Below are 22,876 nucleotides of genomic sequence, written 5' to 3' on the forward strand. Positions count from 1 at the left end.
ATATAATTTAGTTTCTATGATCTTTGTCTCTTGATAATTAAGAAATAAATTGCTCAATAGCCCTGGTTATAGCTATCACTCATCTGAGGTTTCCCTGCATGTGTTTTCTCCTCTTTGGCTGACACTTCTGGGTGGCAGGTAATTCAATTAAGTATGGCAGCAGCTATGATCCTTTTGCTGGGATACATGTTCAGGAATCTCACACAGCTAGACAGCATGTGTGCAGAAGTGCTGAATCTACATAGTAGTTATGTTGATACATCCATGCTTGACATATTCCAGAAGTATGGGGTTTACTGGTATGACATAACAGCTGTGAAAATATTGTTATACAGGACATTACAGACAGAAAACAGCAGCTCACAGAGTGGAAAACTGTCTGGATTGATGTATTTTGATAGAGTTTTTTTAGTTCTTTGAAGAATGCCATTCAGGATTAGCTGAATTAGCTGCCAGATCAAATTAGTCCATGAGATAATACACAGCTAAGACAGCCATTACTTACTTATGCTCAGTATTGTCGCTAAAAACTTCACTCAGTATTCACAAAATCTTGCAAGCCGCACATGTCTGTATAACCAGCAATTGGCTGTCAGCCTCAAAAAAACAGCAATTCAGTTTTGCATGGTTCAGTATCCAGTAACAGCCAAGAATGCAACCATGAAACCTGTACGTACAGGTATGCAGTAGGTCCTGCATGAATCTTGTAGTCCACCCTCAATTCACCCGAAGTGAAATTAGGTGAAAACACATCACAACGAGAAAGCCCAAAAAGGGATAACTTCAGAGAAAGGATCAAGTGGGTATTTCTGTCATGTTATTATTACTGTTCAGAAAACCAAAGAGCAGAAAAAATGCAACTCTCTCTTTTTTTACTTTTATGTGGGACAGTAATAATGATACTTACTGAAACTCAGTTATAAATAAGTTTGGGCTTTAAATCTACCACAAAATTTTTCAGGTATAATGATTTCAGTATATACCTATTTCCAGCAGTGAAAACTGATACACAGTTTTATAGCCTGAGCCACAGGCTGATGCACAAAATACTAAATTCAAGTTCCTCGCATGCTAAAATCATCACCACTGCCTTTAAAACAGCATATAATCATAACTGTACTCCTCTCTCCATTTTATGAAATGAATTTACTTAAATGGAAAAGAAACTGAAAAAGGTTTAATTTGCATTTTCATAAAAATATTTCTCTGCCTCCCACATCACTTCTTACTTTCGTACAATCAGCTGCCGCTGCTTAAAGTCAAACACACATGTGCATACACATTAATATTATTTTAAGTTTTACCTTGTCACCATTTCTTTCTCCTTGTTAGAGGCATGGCCTCCACTGCTGAGAGGCCTACTTGCTGCAGATAAGAAATACAGGCGATGATTTTTAAAATACTGATCAATCAAAGGAAGCACAACCTGAAATTGTACCAGAAAGAAGTAGTTATCTCAGGGCTTTCTTTACTATGTTCTGTATCTTTCTCTGTAAGACAACTAAAGACAGGAGATTTCAAATATGTTTTCTGTTTAAAAAACCCTAGGTATTTTTTCTTTAATGTCTATTTCTCACTGAATTTATTTAGTATTCAAGGCACTTAAAATGTCTTCAGGAAAGCAGCAGAAAAAAAAAAATCTATATTACCTGTGGGACTTAATCTGTGTGGGTTTTTAGGAGAAGTACAAAGAAGAAAGTATAATTTAATTTCATCTCACAATTTTGGATTTTTCCAATACCACATCCACATACACAACTCTTCATGCCTTTTAATGTAGGTATAAGAAAAATTCACCTACAACTATCAATGCACTAATGGCACTTAACTCTAGACACTATCAAATAAAACTCCCCAAACATCCTTTCTTATCAAAGGCTTGTCCACAGAAGTCTTCCTGTTTACTTCATGTGGTCACCATTACTAAGTGCTCACTGCAGGTGTCAGCCAGGTGGACATCTAAAAAAACTAGCCAATAAGAAAATCTGAAATTGCTTTCTTTTTGGAGCATGGTCCAAAAGAAGGTGGAATGCTAGCTTTAGACTCAGTGACCTTGGCAAATTTCCACATGGAATTGCTTTAAGTTATCTAGATTACAATTTACTGCAAGGATATCAAGGTTGGAAAATGCAGCAAAAGCTGCAAGCTGAAGGTTGACCAGCAGGAAAGCAACTTTGCAGAGAAAGACACTGGGTCTTAGTGGACAGTTAAATGACCACGACCAGTGCACCCTTCCTGCAAAGGCAGCCAGCAACATTTTGGGTCACTGACAATGCTGTTAGCAGGTCCAGAGAGGTGATTCTTACTCTCAGCACATCTGAAGTGCTGTCTGCTTCTGGGCTCCCCAGTATGAGAGAAACATAAATATACTGAAGAGAGAGTACAGTGAAGCACCACAAAGATAATTGTAAGGAACTGCATGAGGAGAAATTGAGGGAGCTGAGACTCTAGCCTGGAGAATGTTCAGGAAGGACCTCATCAATGTGTATAAACACCTGAAGGGAAGGTGTAGAGGAGACAGAGCCAGGCTCTTATTCAGTTGTGCCACGTGACAGGACCAGAGTCAATAGGCACAAACTGAAACCCAACAAGTTCCCTCTGACCATTAGGAAACGCTTTTTTATGGTGAGGATGACTGAGCACTGACACAGGTTGCACAGACAGACGGCAGTTTCTGCCCTTGCAGACATCCAAAAGCCATCTGGAGATGGTCCTGGGTGACAGTAGTGAAGTTTAACTAGATGAACTCCAGAGGGCCCTTCCAACCTCAGCCATTCTGTGATTCCATGATACAGACATCAGAACAGTTTTAAAACAAGGGAAGAAATAAGGAAGATGACACTGACAGATACATAGCTATATTAATTCCAGTAACTATAGCTCACATTTATCTGCCTGAACACTGTAAAAGCAAAAAAACTTCAGAATTAGACTAGGCTACTAAACAGAAAAGATAGGGAGGTTATGAATAACATCATATGACTAGTTGCATATCACAGAGTAAGGAAATAATGAGAATAAAAATATAGTCCTGTGGGGTTTTTTGACATCTAAACTTCATACTACAGTATTTTCAAGATATTTTTATTACTACTGTTTTTAATTAACAAAATAATGAATTTAACACAGAAAAGTGCAACTATAAGAACAATAACCATGTTCACTAATAAATACTTTCTCACTTCAACTACTTAATGTTGACAAAGAATAAGCAAAGATATACTGTACTTTGGCAAAAAACTTGATTTCTTGTTCATATGGGAAGTGCTCTCCTTTGCCTCTGCTGCCACCATCTGCAGAGAGAAGAAAATTGAGCTCCCTGTCATATATCCTAATTAGTCTACTCTGCATTTTTTAAAATGTACCCTATAAACAATAATACCTCTTTCGATGCAGATTTAAGATATCACAAACAGTGCACACTAATTAAAGTGGCATTTTATGACTACCTCATGAGAAGAAAAGTAACAGAAATAAAATGTGTAAAGAATAATTGTCCAAATCTCCATAAAAATGTAGATGCAGTCCAGAGGTATGGATATTTTTCTGAGATGCAAATCTAGTCTTATATTTGTTTTTTTCTAGTTACTGGTGGCAATTTGGAAGCCTAAACTCAGATTCTAATGGAACACTTTTCTCCAGTTGTTCCCAGGAGAAACAGAATTTCCAAATTTCTGCTATTTATTTGTGGACTTTGTCTACAGGAAAAAAAATAATGTTTAGTACCAAATGAAATGAAAATTGCTTCACTTCCACATAACTATAAAAATAAAAATCAAATCTTTACAGACATCACCTGGTACAGCTCACACACTATTTATTCTTTATTTATTATCTTCTTTTTACTAATCCACTGACAGACACAAGTGATATTTGCTCTAACATTGCTTCAATATTTATTCATTATCATTCTTGCAGTTAGGCCAAATCTATATAATTAACTAGACTGAAGCCACGATAATCAGGCTTTAGCTGCAGAAGTATTACAATGAATTATCAAAGCCAGACTTTCCCTACTGTAAATAACCATTTCATATAATAATTCGTGAATGCAATAATTCCCACTTTAAAACTAGATAGGGTTTTGGACAAGCATTGATATATTCAATCTCCCTACTGTTCCTGCCATTAATACTGTCAAGTTACAGTACCTGTGCCTAGACATGAGGCACAGTTTATGTTATGTGTCATTGCAACTCCCATGGCCACACAGCAACTGCACCTGGCAAGGGGTTTTGGCTTTAAGTCCTCATATGAGAAGCTGACTTGGGTCACCAAACTTTATTTTTAAAGAAAAAAAAAATCTTTAACAAAAGCAGATCAAGTTAATTTGTTTCCTTGATACCACTGTTGACAAAACATATGCTGGGTGTTCATGAAAGAAGGTTCCTATTGTACGAGTTTTTGTGAAAGAGATTTCTCTGCTTCCTCCTCCAGGAAAAAAAAAAAAAAGTATCAGGATGGTACAAATGTCTGGCTTAATTTGCTCTGTGAAAAAGGGTTACGTATGAATAGTAAATATTAATGTGCAGATGTGAGAGATCAGTTTGTGCACAGATACAGTGGTGCAGCTAGCTTTCTTTTTCAAATAATGAAAGTCAAATTTTGGCTTAACACTCCTTATCTGATGAACACAGGAAATGACAATGAATATGAGAAACTGGAGTGAAAGCAAACTACATAATTTTCCAAAATCCATAATTTTCATCAACTATAGTAAACTAGAGGGAAAACTCCTAGTATAAGAATGTGCAATTTAAAAAAAAAAATAAATCTAGGTTTTCTTTTTATAATATCAAACATGTTAGTTAAAAATTCTTAAGAAAATATACAAGGAGTACTATACCAAACTCCAGAATATACTGATGGGCTTCATCCACATATCTTATAAGTTGTTGAAGGAAACTGTAGGCAAAGCGTTTCTCAATGGAAGGCGTGTCTAATTCCAGGTCCTTAAATCCTCTGTAAAAAGGAGAAACTCAATTTTCACACATGTAGAAGGACTCAAAGTAGTCTTACCTCTCCACGTAGTCTGATGTCACATTCTCTAGTAATGATTAACTTCTTATTAGCATCAGAACTGTCCTGTGAAGTAAACTGTACACTTATTTAGATTTTAAGCAATTTTTAAAGATACAACTCAGATTTCCCAAGTAGAAGGTTACAGAAAAATTAGACTAGTCAATCAATCAGATTAATTCGGTATCATTGTAATTTCTTTCCCTTACTTGTAAGGCATTACTGTCTTGTATTTCCCTCCAGGGATTGATTCTTGGGTAACGGATTTTGAAACTGCTAAAATATTTGATTTAAACAATCAAACTAGAAGTAAATCTCATCTCCCTCCTCATGACCTTTTCGAAAAAGACAACTGGTAGTGGAAAAACTCTGAATTGCTACATAGCATTCGTGAAAAAATGGGGGAAACAAAGTGATGGAATTGCAGCTTACTTTTTCCAGTACTGTCCTGGGCTCAGCACTGAACCCAGGACAAGTATGCACCACGATAGTTACTAGTTTAATATGAAAAGTGTACCTTCTTTCAGTAAGTATGAATTTGCGGAGGGTGGTTCCATGATGTGGGCTGATGTCTGCAAGCAACAAGTTGGCAATGACATATGCCTTGATTCTGCAGGATCAAGACTTTAAGGCCTTTAATGAAGAACCTGTGCTTAACCAGCAAGTGAGTCAGCCACCCCGCTGTCAGATGCACCAGGTACATTAGTACTCAGTTATTTTCCAAGGATTACTCAAAATGGAACATGTAACATTGAATCACCTGAGGAGTCTTTTGTCATTTTGACAGGGGATGAGAAAAGAAACCTTTGCTGAGTGATAACCTTTTTTATACATCCTACTCCAGTGAAAGGAAGTAAATTGAATTATTCCAGCCACCCTAAGAAATTTTACCTAGAACTGTTAAATTAACTGTGGGATGCTATAAATGGGCTGAATTTCACGCATGGTATAAAAGAAAGGAAGTAGGCAGATTTTAAGTAGATGTGCTAGGCTAATTAATTCACAATGATTACTTAAATCCACCTCTGTGAAAGTTTCATTCACTTACTAATTTTCAAGTCATACAAATCTCAGATATGCTTTCAGCCTTTCCTAGTGACTCACATTTCCTAAGCCATGCTGATAGACAGACAAACCTCCAATTTAATTAAAATTTCACTCACACTGCATTTAGTAGATAAATATGTCATACTAAAAACAAAAAGGAATTATGCATGTTATTCTGCAGAGAATAGCATGTATAAGTACTGAATTTTGAATGCTCTTTTGATTACTACATTTATTCACGATTATTACATTTACACTGTTTTTTGCTTAAAAAAACCCAACTTTTAAAAATAACTTTTCTCTTTTAAAATATTATAATAACACTACAAAGTAACTCACTTAAAAGAAATAAGTACATTTTAGAAATAAAACTGTCTTATCAAAGCAATTACCTGGAAATTCCTATAGAGGTACATGTACCTGACCTGTAATGAAGACTACATAAATCTATCACTTGTAGAAAATTAACAAGTTTACTAATAGTTGGATGTGTGGAGACACACCAGATAGAAATACCATGCTGCAGAGTTGAGACGAGAGGCAGAAGACATGCAGAGATTCTGGAAAACTCTGCTTGCACCTTCCAAACCTCCTGCTACTAACTCCAAAACCCATCACTACAATGTTCTATATGAAGCTCATCCCTACTTTCAGGTCCTGAAACCTTAAAACAAACATAGGTCTTTCCTTTAATTAAAAAAGCTCAAAAAAAACCCAAAAAAAAAACAACGCAAAAAACCCAAACCAAACCAAAACAAAAATAATCAATTTGATGGGTAGACCACTCAGTGGATAAAGAACTGGCTGGATGGCCGCATGCAAAGAGTTGTGGTAAATGGCTCGATGTCCAGCTGGAGACCGGTAATGAGTGGTGTCCCTCAGGGATCGGTGTTGGGACCGGTCTTGTTCAACATCTTTGTCGGTGACATGGACAGTGGGATTGAGTGCGCCCTCAGCAAGTTTGCCAATGACACCAAGCTGTGTGGTTCGGTTGATACGCTGGAGGGAAGGGATGCCATCCAGAGGGACCTCGACACGCTTGTGAGGTGGGCTGATGCCAACCTTGTGAACTTTAACCATGCCAAGTGCAAGGTCCTACACCTGGGTCGGAGCAATCCCAGGCACAGCTACAGGTTGGGCAGAGAACAGATTCAGAGCAGCCCTGCGGAGAAGGACTTGGGGGTGTTGGTGAATGAAAAAATGAACATGAGGCGGCAGTGTGCACTCGCAGCCCAGAAAGCCAACCGTATCCTGGGCTGCATCAAAAGGAGTGACCAGCAGGTCGAAGGAGGTGATCCTGCCCCTCTGCTCTTGTGAGACCTCACTTGGAGTATTGTGGGCACTTCTGGTGTCCTCAACATAAAAAGGACATGGAACTGTTGGAACAAGTCCAGAGGAGGGCCACGAGGATGATCAGGGGACTGGAGCACCTCCCGTATGAAGATAGGCTGAGAAAGTTGGGGCTGTTCAGCCTGGAGAAGAGAAGGCTGCATGGAGACCACATAGCAGCCTTCCAGTATCTGAAGGGGGCCTACAAGGATGCTGGGGAGGGACTCTTCATTAGGAAATGTAGTGACAGGACCAGGGGTAACGGGTTAAAACTTAAACAGGGGAAGTTTAGATTGGATATAAGGAAGAAATTCTTTACTGTAAGGGTGGTGAGGCACTGGAATGGTTTGCCCAGGGAGGTTGTGAATGCTCCATCCTTGGCGGTGTTCAAGGCCAGGTTGGATGAGGCCTTGGGTGGCATGGTTTAGTGTGTGTTGTCCCTGCCCATGGCAGGGGTGTTGGAACTAGATGATCTCAAGGTCCTTTCCAACCCTAACTATTCTATGATTCTATGAAAAATAAACTAACCAGCTACTGAAGGATATTAAGAACTTCCTGTGGTGCTAACAGTGAACAGAGTATTACCTGGAGACAACATATCCATTAATCTGTAGGAACTTCAGAATATCCTGTGCTTTTTCTCTGTCCTTGGCTTTTTCTTTCGCTGTGAGTGTATCATAAGGAACAAGAAGAGGATGGTTGCCTCCTCCTACTATAGAACATCAAGAGAATTAATAATTAAAAAGCAGTTAAAGAGTTATCTGTTGACATGGTAAGTGTCATATGTAAAAGCAGTCATATTAATACATAGCACATTACAGTAAAATCTAGTCTGAGATAACAATAATGCACTTTTCTGTCTAAAACCTAAAAAATATTCAGATACAAGCTTTAGGTGTGGCTGAAAATATAGTTCTAACATAATCAAATGCTGCAAGTGCCAGCTAAATATTTTTCTGAAAGAAGAAAAAAGTGCTTAACTGTTATGAACATGTATTACAATTACAACTTTATTTAATAAAGCTGAAAATATTTCAGCAAATAACATCATTTCATAAGAAAATCAAGATATAAACAAATATATAAACACACACAAACAGAATCCTGCCTTTAAAGTTCCTGATGACAGCAAAAAGAGTTAATGGGATTTAGCAACATATACATGTATCTGAAAATATATGAAAATTATATAGTTCTACTTTACAATAATAAAGATAGAAAATTAAGAGTAAATTATTCAAATGTGGTTCAGAGAACTGCCTAATCTGATCAAAAGAATATTGCCAAAACAGATGCAGATGGAATAAACTGCATTTGTATTGCTTACAAATAGCTGTTCTATTGATACCTCTCTGAATGCAGGTAGTTAAATTGGCAGGGAAATAAAGTTACTATTATTACTATAAATATCTTCATGAAGAGCATCATTCTTAGGATTTCACGTTCTAAAATCACCATCAGATAGCAGAACACAATCTACCCCTACGCTAATTGCTACAAAATGCCAGGAAATTGTAATTAGACTTATCTCAGAAAAAAATACAACAGCAAGTCTCTAGTAAAAATAATTTTTAAAAAAGGAATACATTTCCTTAAGAAAATATTGGGAGACATATCCTTAGGTTATTTTGTAAGCCACATATTCTAAAATCTTCTATTAGTCCTGCCTGCATCCAGATAAATATATGCAAAATGTAATCCAGTGGGCAAGTCTGATGGGTTTTCTTTCTGGTTGGTTTGTTTTTTTCAAGGAAGTGCAACTTTTAACATTGGGATGGTTGGGTTTTATTCTATTATCACAAATGTGATCTAATTCCATCTTATTATAGCTGCAGAGACATGCATAAATGCATAAAAGCATAGTAAGTGTACATGCCCCATATATGGAAGTAGTTAAGACTATAATAGAACATTCAATTACAATTAATACGCACAAAATGCTAAGTGAAGGTGAATGACACTCGTTAGGTGTCATGACAATTTTGAGGTGGCTAACATACTTGTGTATGTGAAAAGCCTTAAATTAAAATAGATGTATTCTGTACCTGAATTCAGCATTACTTTTCTAGTTTTTACACACACATAAAAAAACCCAAAAATAACAAAACAAAACAAAACAAAATCAAGATTAGTATATGTATATACTGTAGGAAAAGCGCCACAGTCTTGAGGTCTTGAGGGCCAGGTTTTGCTCAAGCTGACACTTCACATGAAGAAACTCTCCATTAGAAGCTTCTCCCTCATTCACTATAGCCACCTCTAACTTCCATATTACTATTCTGCTTTGCATAACACTAAAACCACTGCACACTGTTGTCACTGAAGTGCTGTTCAGAGGCAATAACCTGCTTCCAAATAATAAGTTACACCATACATAACAAAATTTTCATTTACAGAAGCAGAGATCATAGAGCATGTGCAATTTTTACTGGAATCAAGAATCTGCTGTAGGTGTTCATTCATTTTTCAGTTTAATACAGGATACGTGCAGTTCTTAGTAAACACCCTTTTAGACCTACCTGCAATAAAAGAATTCAGATTAAATCAGAGCCCATTGGGCAATACTGTGAAAGATTAATGCTAGAAGGAAAATGTATTATTGTATCTTAATTTATAAGCTTTGACTTCTCTTTCTTTGATATATTTGAATTGGTAAACTACTACAAAAGGAACTGTTAGACTCAGTACTACAAAAACGTCCTCTCACTGAAAATGACAATATATTTAATTAAGAATAGATACTTTGTTGTTTCTTCTTTGGCAACTTAACTTTGTTGTTCCTTTTTTTTTTTTTTTTTAATCTGTTTTCTCAAATACCAAATACTGTAAATACCTTATAATTAATATTACCTTTAGCTTCAAGTTCCATTTTCTTTTTCTTTGCCCATATGTTATGGTAGTTTTCAGCCATCATCTCAGCCATAGCCTTACAAAAATTGAGAGGTTAGTGATACGTGTTGCAATGGTTAACCTCAAGAAGAATAATTTTCTGGTTGATATTAAATAATATGTTTTGTTCTCTGGGAGCTTCAATACAATTGCATTGTAATGGTTCACTGAAAACAAAAGTTTTGAACTGAACATTTATGATACATAATTTGGGTAGGATGGGTATAGGAATTAGAAACCTCATACTGAAAAGAAAACTGGTAATACAAAAAAGGAGGAACCACGAAGAGTAGTATAGTCTGGAAAGGGTACTGGGACGTCAGACGAGGGCTTGGTTCTCAAAACACTGCCAGTAAGAACCCCATGAAGGCTCTGGTAAGGAAAAACAAAGAACAGCAAGCCAGAGGACTGAATCAAGACTGTTCCTGCTGGCTGCAGCAGACTCTAAACTCACAGATATATCCTGGTTGAGGTGGACACTCATTTCTTTGATCACACTGTTAAAACCACCAACCATTTTACCAGGGACTCCACGGATACAGCCAAGAGCTGAAGCTTTTCAACATGGACCATGTTTTTTAAAGCAAGAGAGGATCAAAGAGCAATGATGAAAAAGACAAAACAAATCTCCCCAAAAATCTAAACCAAACCAAAATAAAAAAAAAGTAACATCAGGCACGACCAAATTTGTTTAAAATAAACTAGCAGGTAAGAAAAAATAAATTGTAAAAAAAGGGTAGGCATATTATTTATGACTTACATGTAAGTCTCTGGAAAGAGTGACATTGCTCATATCAATTGCACGAGGAGTGTAACCGTGGGCTGTATCTACAGAGATCTGAATGGCAAACATGTAAAACAGTAAAGTATACAAGGACTTGATAAGAAGTTAACATTAACAAGATACTGAAATTAATGAAAGACCTTCAGGAAAATGTCAGTTGTCTATCTCTAGAGAACAGAAGTATCCTATGTAGCCCAACTGAAAATACATCAAGGGTGCTAAACTTAAGTGAGACTTAAGCAAAGGTTAACATATTTTGTTCCAAAACCAGACAGCCATCAGACATAAAACTCCCCCACTGAAATGCAAATTTCATTTAACCTCATTTAAGATTTGAGCTCATTTTGAATAATGCTATACTAAAGTCATAATTAAATCTCCTCATTTTCTAGATTTTTTTTCTCAGCAGGAGAAATCTCAGATAACGTATTTTAAGGTGAATTCAGACAAAAATAAAACTCTGAATTTGTTTTTTCAACATTATTTTCTACATATAGTAACAGTCTCTACTAAATACATATCTTTTTCCTTCCGTCTCTTTTCCCCACTCAGAAAATATAACAATTTGTCATTCTTTCTTTCTAACGCCTAAATTTGACACAGATTTGCTCATGAAATTGACAAAAACGTTTGAAGAAGGATAAACAATGATGGAGATTCCTTGGACGGTGAGCCACTCATGCAAGAAATGTGGCTAGAAAAGGGACATTTCTGGGCTTTCCTCAATGGATTCTGTTGCAACAGGAACATTTTTCTTTAGGAAGAACAGTGCCTGGAATTTTGTTCCCATGCCTCATATTACTTTCACATAAATTTATGTAAGATGTGCAAGGCCTAGGAGTTAAAAGGCCTCCCTTTAAAAGGTAGGTATTTTTAGCAGAGAATAGCACAAAGGAGGTACAAGCAGCATACAGTAAGTAATTACTGATAAAGTAATGCTTTCTACAGCAAAAAATTCAAGCATTGTTACATTTACACAAATATGCTGATTAAATACACTTAAAATTTCTCAGCTGAACCCAGGAAAATGCTATTTTGTGTTTGTGTAAATGATGGCACAACACATTTTAAACACAGGATGAGTGTTACAATGATAGTGTACTCTGAAATACAGAAATATTTTAGGCCTCAAAAACTTTTAGTAAATTTATGGCATTTCATTAAAGGAAGACTGCATCTTAGCTACAAAAGCTATTTTCATATGTTGATATAATTTGAATCTCATGTAAAGCTATTAATTGTAAGGAGCTTCTTATGCTTAAAGTGTATTCAAACATCTCTGTCAGTAAAGTCTTTGTTTGTTATAAATACCCCAAAGTTGGGAAATTTGGAAGTCATGAATTTTGGACAGCAATTACAGTGTGCAAATCATAACGTGTTAGCCCAACTGTTGAATCAAATCACTTGACACACGCTTTCTAGAGTCTAAAGAGAGTGGAGAGGCAGGTCCAACTGCTCATTTTTCACAGGCATATCACCACTCACACATGTAAATCATGCAGACTGCTGAGAGGAGAGAAGAGGCTTAAAGGCATCCATAGGCACCATATTAAAAAAAATAGCAGACTAAAATCATATCAATACTCACTATTAAAGTGTAATCACCTACTGATGTAAATAATTCCCCTAAGTAACAGAGTTAACTTTAAATCAAGTGAAGAAATACATTCCTATTTCAATTGTTCAGATTTTTCGAAAATGCTTATTAACATATTACTTTGGAACAGGCAAAGAAAGTTCTAGATTCAGCGAATATAAATCCAAACTAATCTTCAGAGTTGCACAATTGCTTGTGAAAAATGCTTTCCCATTTTTTTATGCCACAGATTTATTTCATTGCTTGTAAAATCAAAGGTCAAGAGCAGATTTTGCATGCCTTTTTTAAAATAAGTTTTTAATAAAATGGCTCACTTGACTGGTTTGAGATATGCGACGTGTCCGATTATACAGTGCCATGGAATCTCCCTCTCGTGTTCTTTCAATTCGCCATCCCCATGCCAGCATTGTTTTTAGCGATTCTTTGATTGGCCATCGATAAATTTCTTTCTCCTAGAAGAATGAACATACAATAATTGCCTTGTTGATTAGGTAGCTGTACAGAACAAAAAATAACTACTGGGCTTTTCCCTGGTTATACTGAGATACAAAGAAATGCACTGAAATCAGCCCTGGCTTGGGATGCTGAAAAGCAAATAAATCATACAAGATATAAAAAAGTTTATTATTTCAGAGATGGGAAGAAGAATTCTGCCCCTGCAGGAAGCTGATGATCACAGGGATAACCATGCTAATGGCATGCTCAGATAGGAACTCAAAGGTGGAGCAGAAATTATCAGAAGTAATGCATTTTTTTCTGACACATGAAACATAATCACAGAATCTTGAAAAAAGTCTGTGTTGAAATGGACCTCTGTACCTGATCTGGCTCAACCTTCTGTTGATGTCAGATAATTTAAGTGGGCTGTCAACACTTATCAAGATCAGGTTATCTAGGGCTTGCCATGTCATGGTTTGAGTATTTGCAGTTCAGGTGATTTCACCACTTCTCTGAACAACCTATTCAATGTTTAAGTTGTCAAGGTAAGAGTGATTTCCAGAAAGCCTTTCTGCTAAAACAACTTACACAAGCCTCTTGTTCTGTCACTGTGCATGGCTGTGAAGAGAATATATTAATTTTCTGTATAACTACCATCTAGGTATTTGGAAACTGAAATTACATCCCTGTTAGCTTTCTCTTCTTTAAGCTAAACAAACCTAGTTCCTTCAGCCTTGCATCATTTATCATTTTCCAGCCTTCTAATCATCTTTGTGGCCCTCTCCTGGAGACCAGACAAAGAGTAAACTTAAGTCTTCACTCAGCAAGTATTCATACCTCTATGACTTTTCTGTAAAAGTATACTGGCAATATGACACTTCAGTTTCACTGTAAGTTATGCCATGTAAGTTCAGCTATGAATAGGTTGAGTGGCCCATTTATTGTACAATAAAATCTTTCTATCTCTTTTAGAGTTTGTGAGGAAGGCAACAATCACACATTGGCTGATATACACTGTAAATAATTTTTTTTTTTAAAGTTATATAAATACCAGATGATATTTTCATAGTGAACGAAGCAATTTTTCAATCACCACAGATCAAGAATGAACAAAATCCTTACCTTTTCAGACAATAACTTATATTGCTTCATTAATGGTTGTACTTTTGCAGATTCAGAATAGGTTTCACCATATGTCCATCCATTGGCAAACTGAAAATAGTAATGATTACAGGTAAAAAATGGAGAAAAGCAAAAAAATTCTGAAATTCTGAAATATTGTATTTTAATTGGTACAAAGGAACTGAAAAATGCTTCTGCAGAACTGTTTCCTTAAGTTTCTACTATTTCCTCAACATTTTCTCAACAAATATTTATATTTTCTATACAAAATGAATGTAGCATGTCTTCTTTTTGAAAATTAATGATTACACAATGCTAACATTTCAATACTTTTTTTTATATTTATATAAAGCAGAATACTATGCTACAGTTGAGGAACTATTTTTAACACTGGACACAGAAACTGCACAAAGGAATAAAAATCCTAGAGAGGGCTTTTAGTTAAAAAAAATTGAATTTCCAATTCAATAAAACTCAAACAATTAGCAACTATACTTACTCAAAAGTCAATGATAAAATCAATGAATATTTTTAAATACTTATGCACACTTACTGAACTGTTCCCCCCAGTGCATGTCAAGAAAACATAGGTTATCTCTTACCTATGTACCAATTTGTAGCTTTATGAAAAGTAATAATATTCAAAGTAAAATATTTTAAAGATGAAATGGATTCAAATAAAAATTCTGATTAACAGGAATATAGATTTTACCTTTTCCATTGACCATTTATCATGAGAGTGTTCTGCATATTTGTTAATGAAATATTCTAACTTTTCAGGGATTGCAATGCTGAAAGTGAAAAGAACAATGGTCATTATATCACACACATGCTAAAATGTCAATGCTTTTATTTCAAATAAAACTTTCAAATAAATAATTAGTAGTGCATACATTCATTCAAAGCATTTTACTGTGGTCTGTTTCTTCACATACAGTTTGCCCTAAACTCCAGTTAAATCAAGGAAAGAATCTGAGTTATTTGATAAGCACTGAATGAGAACTATGGCTGTTGTAGGAATTTTACTTCTTTGACATGTGTGCAGGGAAAAAAATCAATAATGATACCAAGCACTCATGCTTTTTTATCACATATTTCTATTACCAATATTCATTTTCTTAAGATTAAAGACGTAATAATGATCCATAATTTCAGAAATACAGTGCTGACTTAATGAACATGTTCATTATAAACTAAGTGTGCTAACAGTTCCTTTGAACCGCAGACAGAATCCTCTTCTGAAAATAATTATAAAGTATCGGTATTTTTCTGCATCTGCATTCCTACAAATAAAGCAATTGCTTCTTGATCACTTATGAAATAGCAAAATCTTCCCTCCTAAAATGAAGAATTTTAATAGCAGAGGTGTTACACTGCCATCTACTGTAAAGTACAACAGTCTGGTTTAAATCTTCAGTCACAAGGTGGGGAAAAGCAGGAATGTAAAAAACAGCATGTCAGAGTCACAGTTTCAAGAGCCTAATTGCACACAAAGGTCAGAAAATATTAATCCATCATGGTCATCAGGTTTTTTTACTGATTGAAAGTGTGTATTTGAGATGAACTCTACTAATGGTATAATGCATTTCAGAAATGCAATAAATTGACAAGTACAATAAGGTCCTATTATCTACAGCTTCATATAAAAAGGTTCAGGACTAGTAAGCAATGTGATGCAAGATCTTCATGTTAAAATAATAGGTTGGAAGCGACACTGATAATAGTGCTTTCTTTGCCTTGAATCAGCACAGAACTGTTGACACGTATCGCAATGAGGTGACTGATGATTTAGGTAGTTACGCAATATTTTCTGAGGTTTTCAAATACATTTCGGCTATCTGCAATTTTCCACTGAAAGGACACCAGATGAAGTCATCTTTAATTAGTTATATGGCAGTATACTACCCTTACTAAATTCTGCTAAGATAAATTCTGTTAAATCTTCATATATCTTAAATACATCTTAGACATGAATTTTAATAGTCACTGGTATAACAGCATAGATTATGGCTTTTACTGCCATATTTTAATGTGCATACATATACAAGCATGCTGTAACAAAGGTATCAATCTATTGACGGCATTCTGTGTTCTGAATGTTAATAAAAGACAGAAAGCTCACAAAGGCAATTGAAGCAAATGTCTCACAAGTGACATTTTTCAATGTGGTTACTGCATTACCACACTGCTGTAAGACTTCTGTACAAAGGAGAATGGGGCGCTGGCTATAATCAAAAATCAGGACAGAAAAAAATCAGATATGTGTTTTTTCTGGCTAATACACTTAAAAGAGCATGGTCAGAGCCTGACTGCCTTAAGGAAATGAAGATTTGTCCACTCTATTCCCCATTAATCATAGTAAAAAGATATTATATGAATGTATCAGCATCATAATTTTCTGCAAGTACACTGTCATTCACATACACTCGCATTAGCATCTTGGCACATGTTAGTAATGACAGGGATGATGTAGACTAGTCTACTTTTTCTGCTCCTAGAAACATGCTGGTTTGTTTGCAGCAGACATACAAGGGTAACTAACTGGACAGTTCAATCTTCAGGCTGAAAATGTTTAGGCATTTAAAATATTCTAGGTTGACCAAGAAATTAGTTATGTAACTGGATATTTGTTGCTTTAAAGTATTTAAAATAACACCTAAATAAAAATTAATTTCCATTTTACATAGAAGATAAGCATCCAAAAAAGATTAAAAGCTCACATCAAAAGAGACTCTATCCCTCTTTTACACATATTCATGATTAAAAAAAAACCAAGCAAAACTAGTTGCGACAAAATAATTCCTTACTTTGATGTATCAACAGGTTGAGGATTAAAGTTCCCATCTGAATCCATTGAAGCCTGTTTTTCCATCATATTGACATAATTTGATTCCATATAGTCTGGAGGTAAGGCCCCTGCAACTGCGCTCAAACAAGGCAAAGCCAATTTGAACAGCTCTTGTTCATACTTCTGTGGAACACACAGGGGACAGAAAGTGAATAGTGAATGGAAGCTATCAGTATCACTTCTGAAACTGATTTAGCTGTATGTGAAACAAGCAACAGCAGAATGGCTTTCCTATGCAGTGAGAAATTGAATTTTATTTTGAAAAATCAAGGAAACTGACTGTCGAACGTGTATTATACAATATTGAGTAAGCTTCTCTCTAATGTCTGGGAAGAGAACACAGTACAGGAATATGAATAGCATTTCTAAATACCTATATTTGAAAACTCTTTTTAAACAGGTTGGTTAAAAATACACACAGAATTAACAATAAATACATACCAAAGGTGTACTATCAAGCTTTTGTCCAACATAGAATTGTTTCAAGTGTGATAAAACTATAACTCCTAAGCAAAAGACTATGCTCTTCTTTTAAAGATAATATGCAAGATAGAAAAGTGCAACTTTTATTTAACCACAGATGCTTGAATTTGCTTTTAAGGCTCTGAAGTGCAGTTAACCTCTGCAGATACACCTCAAAATTACTTTATTAGCTATATAGGGATTTTTAAAGGGCAGACAAAATGGTATACCTACACTAAAGCGGAAGTTAGAAGAAGAAGATTTAAATTTACTAAAGCCTTTGTTTTTCCCTTTAAAGTGGATAATATAGTGTTGCTAAAAGATGGGTAAAAATTGACAGATTAAAGAAAAAGAGTTTATATAGTAAGGCTTTTAAAGTAGTAGTTGGATATAAAAATTACTTACCTTTTGAGACAAAGCATCGAAAATACCCCAGAACAACTTTCTGGATAAATGAAGTTCTTCTTCTGAGGCAGCGCCGAAGTTACCCCATCCACCTGGCAAACAATAATACTTCCAGCATCTTTCATAATGATTTGTCAGCAACTAAAACAGAACACATTTTGGAAGCAAATAAAATATAATATCAAATATGTTGATGTAGTTCCATTCTCACATTCAACCATTACACAAAAATTTCTAACTTTTTGTCAAGAAGCCATGTTGTGTATTTGTTCTTTAGATCACGGATGGATATACACACAGAATGATCAGTTCTTTCTTTCAACATTAGTGGCATACGCAAAGCACATGTGACAGAGGGCAAATTTTCCCCAGCACCGCAAAAACTCTTGACAGCTCAGCTGAACCAAAAATTTACCTCCATCTGTGTGCCAGCCTTCCAAACACTGGTGTTTGGTATGTAAGACACTAGAACCATGATTTCACCTAGTTCCCAGTTGTTATTTACATATCCAAGAGCTATTCACCAATAACTCCCAGTGTGACTCACCTCTTCAGTGAGATGTAAAACCTGCTATTAGTCTACCCTCTTGCCCTCCATCTACAATTGGCAGAGTACCTTTATTCTCTCTCCCTCTATTTCATTAACTACACATTTCAGGGATACTTTCTTCTTAAGTGGCTACAATAGTCCAGATTATCAGGGATTCAAACGGTGCAAGGACCTGCTACTGGGTATTTGTCAAACTAAAACATCATAAATTTTGTACTTAATGTATCCTCTACGTCCCTGAATAACAAAGAAGAATTAGTTGTGTTTTGCATCTCTCAGTAAAGGCCATCCCAAACACAAAATTTCTGGCAATAGCAAAGTGAAAAAAATAGACCTCCTCAGAAGCAGATTTCCCTAAGTCACAAATAGATCTTGCTAAAAACACTTAACTGGAATTTTAATTCAGAGTTTATTTTCACAGTTCTTCAGAAAAGAGAATTGTCTCAATATCACTTTGCAAAAACATGTTGGCAAAATATTACAAGTCACATTCAGCAAAGTTTGCCAATGACACCAAGCTGTGTGGTTCGGTTGATACGCTGGAGGGAAGGAATGCCATCCAGAGGGACCTCGACATGCTTGCGAGGTGGGCTGATTCCAACCGTATGAAGTTTAACCATGCCAAGTGCAAGGTCCTACACCTGGGTCGGAGCAATCCCAGGCACAGCTACAGGTTGGGCAGAGAACAGATTCAGAGCAGCCCTGCGGAGAAGGACTTGGGGGTGTTGGTCGATGAGAAACTTAACATGAGCCGGCTTCAGTGTGTGCTTGCAGCCCAGAAAGCCAACCGTATCCTGGGCTGCATCAAAAGGAGCGTGACCAGCAGGTCAAAGGTGATGATCCTGCCCCTCTGCTCTTGTGAGACCTCACTTGGAGTATTGTGTGCAGTTCTGGTGTCCTCAACATAAAAAGGACATGGAACTGTTGGAACAAGTCCAGAGGAGGGCCACGAGGATGACTGGGGGCTGGAGCACCTCCTGTATGAAGACAGGCTGAGACAGTTGGGGCTGTTCAGCCTGGAGAAGAGAAGGCTGCGTGGAGACCACATAGCAGCCTTCCAGTATCTGAAGGGGGGCCTGCAAGGATGCTGGGGAGGGACTCCTCATTAGGAACTGTAGTGATAGGACAAGGGGTAATGGGTTAAAACTTAAACAGGGGAAGTTTAGATTGGATCTAAGGAAGAAATTCTTTACTGTGAGGGTGGTGAGGCACTGGAATGGGTTGCCCAGGGAAGTTGTGAATGCTCCATTTTCTGACGGTGTTCAAGTCCAGGTTGGACAGAGCCTTGGGCGGCACGGGTTAGTGTGTGTTGTCCCTGCCCATGGCAGGGGGATTGGAACTAGATGATCTTAAGGTCGTTTCCAACCCTAACTATTCTATGATTGTATTCTACCCTAAGATTCCCTTCCTTCAGCCAAAACTAATGCCAAGATGGAAAAATAACCTCAATACCTTGCAATTGTTAAAGGTTTCATGCATCAGAAAAAAAAAGACCCAATCCATATAATGCATTTATATATCTTCAGATTTAAGTAATCTATTCTTATCTATTTACTATTTATTTAAATTGTCAGATTATTAAAGAAAAATGTGAGATAACAACTTACATGCATATATAATGTAAAAAGACATTAGTTTTATCATTCATGTAGAACCAGAGGTGTCTCAGAAATATGGATTCCAAGAGTCTGAGATCTATTTGAAAATGTTTATTTCAAAATAAATTCTGTTACACAATGGCCAGGCTTCAGGTTTGCTTTTGGACAACATGTGAGTGCTACTATTTTTTATTTTTTCTTAAATCTAGCCAAGAAAAAAGGTAGTTTTACAAAGAATGTTGTTGAATACTAAAATAAACTTTACCTTGAGAGGCATCTTTGCATGTTCATTTAAGAGAGGAACATCAAACACTAGTCTTCTCAGCAAATGCTGCATCATGGAGGGCCGCAACTGCCTAAAAGCAGACAAACCATTTCAAAAGGGTGTATCAAAACAGTTTTGTGTAAATAATAAATACATTAAAGAAACCTGTTAGTTGTATGCCATTAAAATTCTGCAAATTCCTAAAGTAACAGGATTTTGCTTGTGGCACTAAAAAAATCACATCCAAAAGAAAACAAATAAGTGCATACAGGCTGCAAAACAAATGCTTTAAAGAAGCAGAGAAAATATCTGGTCTATAGACAATCAGGAAAAACACCACTGAATTTTGATATTGTGTATTATGATCATCTCTTGCTCTTGAGAAAAGGCTATAATGTTAATTTCTTTAAATGTATCTCAATGGCTCTTAAAAATATCCTAGAAATTAATAAAGACATAAGAACATTAACTTGTTAAGTGTACTAAACAAGATATGCAACAGTGGGGAGCAACTGGAAGGACAGAAGAAATACGTATAGCATCTATGTTAGAATGGAATGAACAGATAAATAACCAACACTGGTTCATTTTACTGATTTTTATCAAGGTTATATATATATATGTAATGGTCAATGTGATATATTTTATAAAGAAATGCTATATAGTACTTCTTTACAGTACTATAATATAAACTTCTGTCATTTCTGAACACATTTCCATATTATGAAAAAAAAAATTATGGTGAAATATTAAAAAAAAAAACTCTGGTGATTTGAAAGCCTAAATGCTATCTTCAATTAGAAATTTAATTCGTAAATGCCTCATCAACTTCTGATAATTGAGCCTGTAGGCTTATAAAAAAAAACTGGATAATAATCAACTGTTTTTGAGACTGCCAATACTCAAAAAAAATTTTGTCTTATACGTGTCAATAATGAGGTATAATAATACTAGTCACTGATTACGATTTCAAATGTAACGCAACATAAACAAACATCTCAAACTGTATAATCTGCTGATCATCAACCACACTGTCAATCTGAACAGCTTAAAATATTTAAATGGCACTTCAGTGTACACACAATTCTAAATTTCCAGAGCTTTGTCTTTTTGTAGCATGTTCTTATAGTTAATCACCAAGTATTTTATCTAAAAAACTTGGCAACATCAAAATAATTGAGAACTGCATATGAGTGATTGAGTGATTTATAAAGCTGCAAACTGAATACAGAGCATATAAAAATATCACAATGATCTGCCAGAAAAAAAAAAAAAAATGAGAGAAAGAAGAAACCACTTTAATTATTCTACTGGTGGCATAGTTCTGCAAGCCTGTATTACAAATATCATAGGTTACTTAATCAATTAGCATTCCTGCACAGCCAGAAGTATTATCTTACCCACAGATAGACAGTAAACACTCTTCAATAGAATCTCGCTGAGCTTTGGTAAGAGAACATCCCTTTGAGAGTCTGTACACAGTATGCAATAAGGAATCAATGAGAGATGCGTGGTGCTCTGTGCCAGCAAAAAGAGGAGCACATCTAGTCAACAGAGGCAAGACTGCTGTGCAAAGGTATCGATTCAGAGCCAAAGCCATATCCGTAGCACTTAAAGCAGCCTAGGAATTAAAAGGGACAGATTTGTCTCATTGATGCTGTTACAAATGAAAAGAACTTGGTTTTCATTTGTAGTAGTTAGATAGAGGAAAATTTCCAAAACACACAAATGAGTATTTAATACCTACTGGGAGCTGGATGCCTAGCTTCTTTTCCTGCTTTCTAAAGTCTCACAGAGGGCTTTTGGTTTGGTTTGTTTTTAATGAATAGAAATATAAATACTAAAGATAGCCATTCAAATCCCAAACAATTTTCAAGACTATATTAAAGGATGTCACAGTTGCTCAACAAAACATTCCAAAATCAGGTGATAGCAGTCAAGTCTGCATTTACAAAACTCGATATGTTTCTGTTTTACAACCCAGCCCAAGTTCCAAGCGAGGAAGAGATTCTCTCCTGCTCTTTCTGAAACAACAGCATAATTACTTTCAGAAAACATTGACATAAAAGGTCAAATAGGGAAATCAAAGTCCATGTCTTAGTCCTCATATAAGCTTTCTCAATCTGATCCTTCTGGACCAATACAGCTAATAAAAAATAGATGGGAATAACACTTCTCAAAAAAAGGGCAGCAATACTGAGGAGAAGCTAACCCAAAGTTTTAATGATTTACTAAGTAACAATGTAGGTGTCCCTAACAAATGCATAAGGATTAACACTTCCCGTATGTCTCTGGAAAGAGGCTCTCAGTAACATGGTTCATTGGCAGTTTATTGGATTGTCTTCTCCACAGCACAAGCTCAGAAAATCTCCTGGGGAAAGCACTGAATGTCTCATGTATATGGGTATCCATGGGGGCTCTTATTAAGTGAGCACCATGCTGCAGAATGCTTCTTCACTCTTCTTCAAGTATTCTCAAAGCTCAGTAGCAACATGCAGCTCATCCAGCATTTGAAAAATGCAG

The 22,876-nt window shown here is 35.9% G+C and overlaps 1 protein-coding gene across 1 annotated transcript in view; it reads right to left on the minus strand.

Moving 5' to 3' along the window:
• RYR2 (ryanodine receptor 2) overlaps positions 1-22,876 on the minus strand; it is a gene marked incomplete at both ends in the record, with an annotated part of 387,777 nt that overhangs the window by 98,262 nt on the left and 266,639 nt on the right. Inside the window, 13 exons of the mRNA XM_080615870.1 lie at positions 1,305-1,426; positions 3,229-3,293; positions 4,847-4,962; positions 7,981-8,104; positions 10,246-10,321; positions 11,045-11,122; positions 12,980-13,117; positions 14,226-14,315; positions 14,938-15,016; positions 17,033-17,196; positions 17,941-18,081; positions 20,354-20,444; positions 21,754-21,974. Of these exons, the coding sequence (XP_080471996.1) occupies positions 1,305-1,426; positions 3,229-3,293; positions 4,847-4,962; positions 7,981-8,104; positions 10,246-10,321; positions 11,045-11,122; positions 12,980-13,117; positions 14,226-14,315; positions 14,938-15,016; positions 17,033-17,196; positions 17,941-18,081; positions 20,354-20,444; positions 21,754-21,974 (1,505 nt within the window). The remainder of the gene's footprint in view (positions 1-1,304; positions 1,427-3,228; positions 3,294-4,846; positions 4,963-7,980; positions 8,105-10,245; positions 10,322-11,044; positions 11,123-12,979; positions 13,118-14,225; positions 14,316-14,937; positions 15,017-17,032; positions 17,197-17,940; positions 18,082-20,353; positions 20,445-21,753; positions 21,975-22,876) is intronic.

The sequence above is a fragment of the Psittacula echo genome (genome assembly GCF_963264785.1).
Source record: "Psittacula echo genome assembly, chromosome: 4".
NCBI lineage: Eukaryota > Metazoa > Chordata > Aves > Psittaciformes > Psittacidae > Psittacula > Psittacula echo.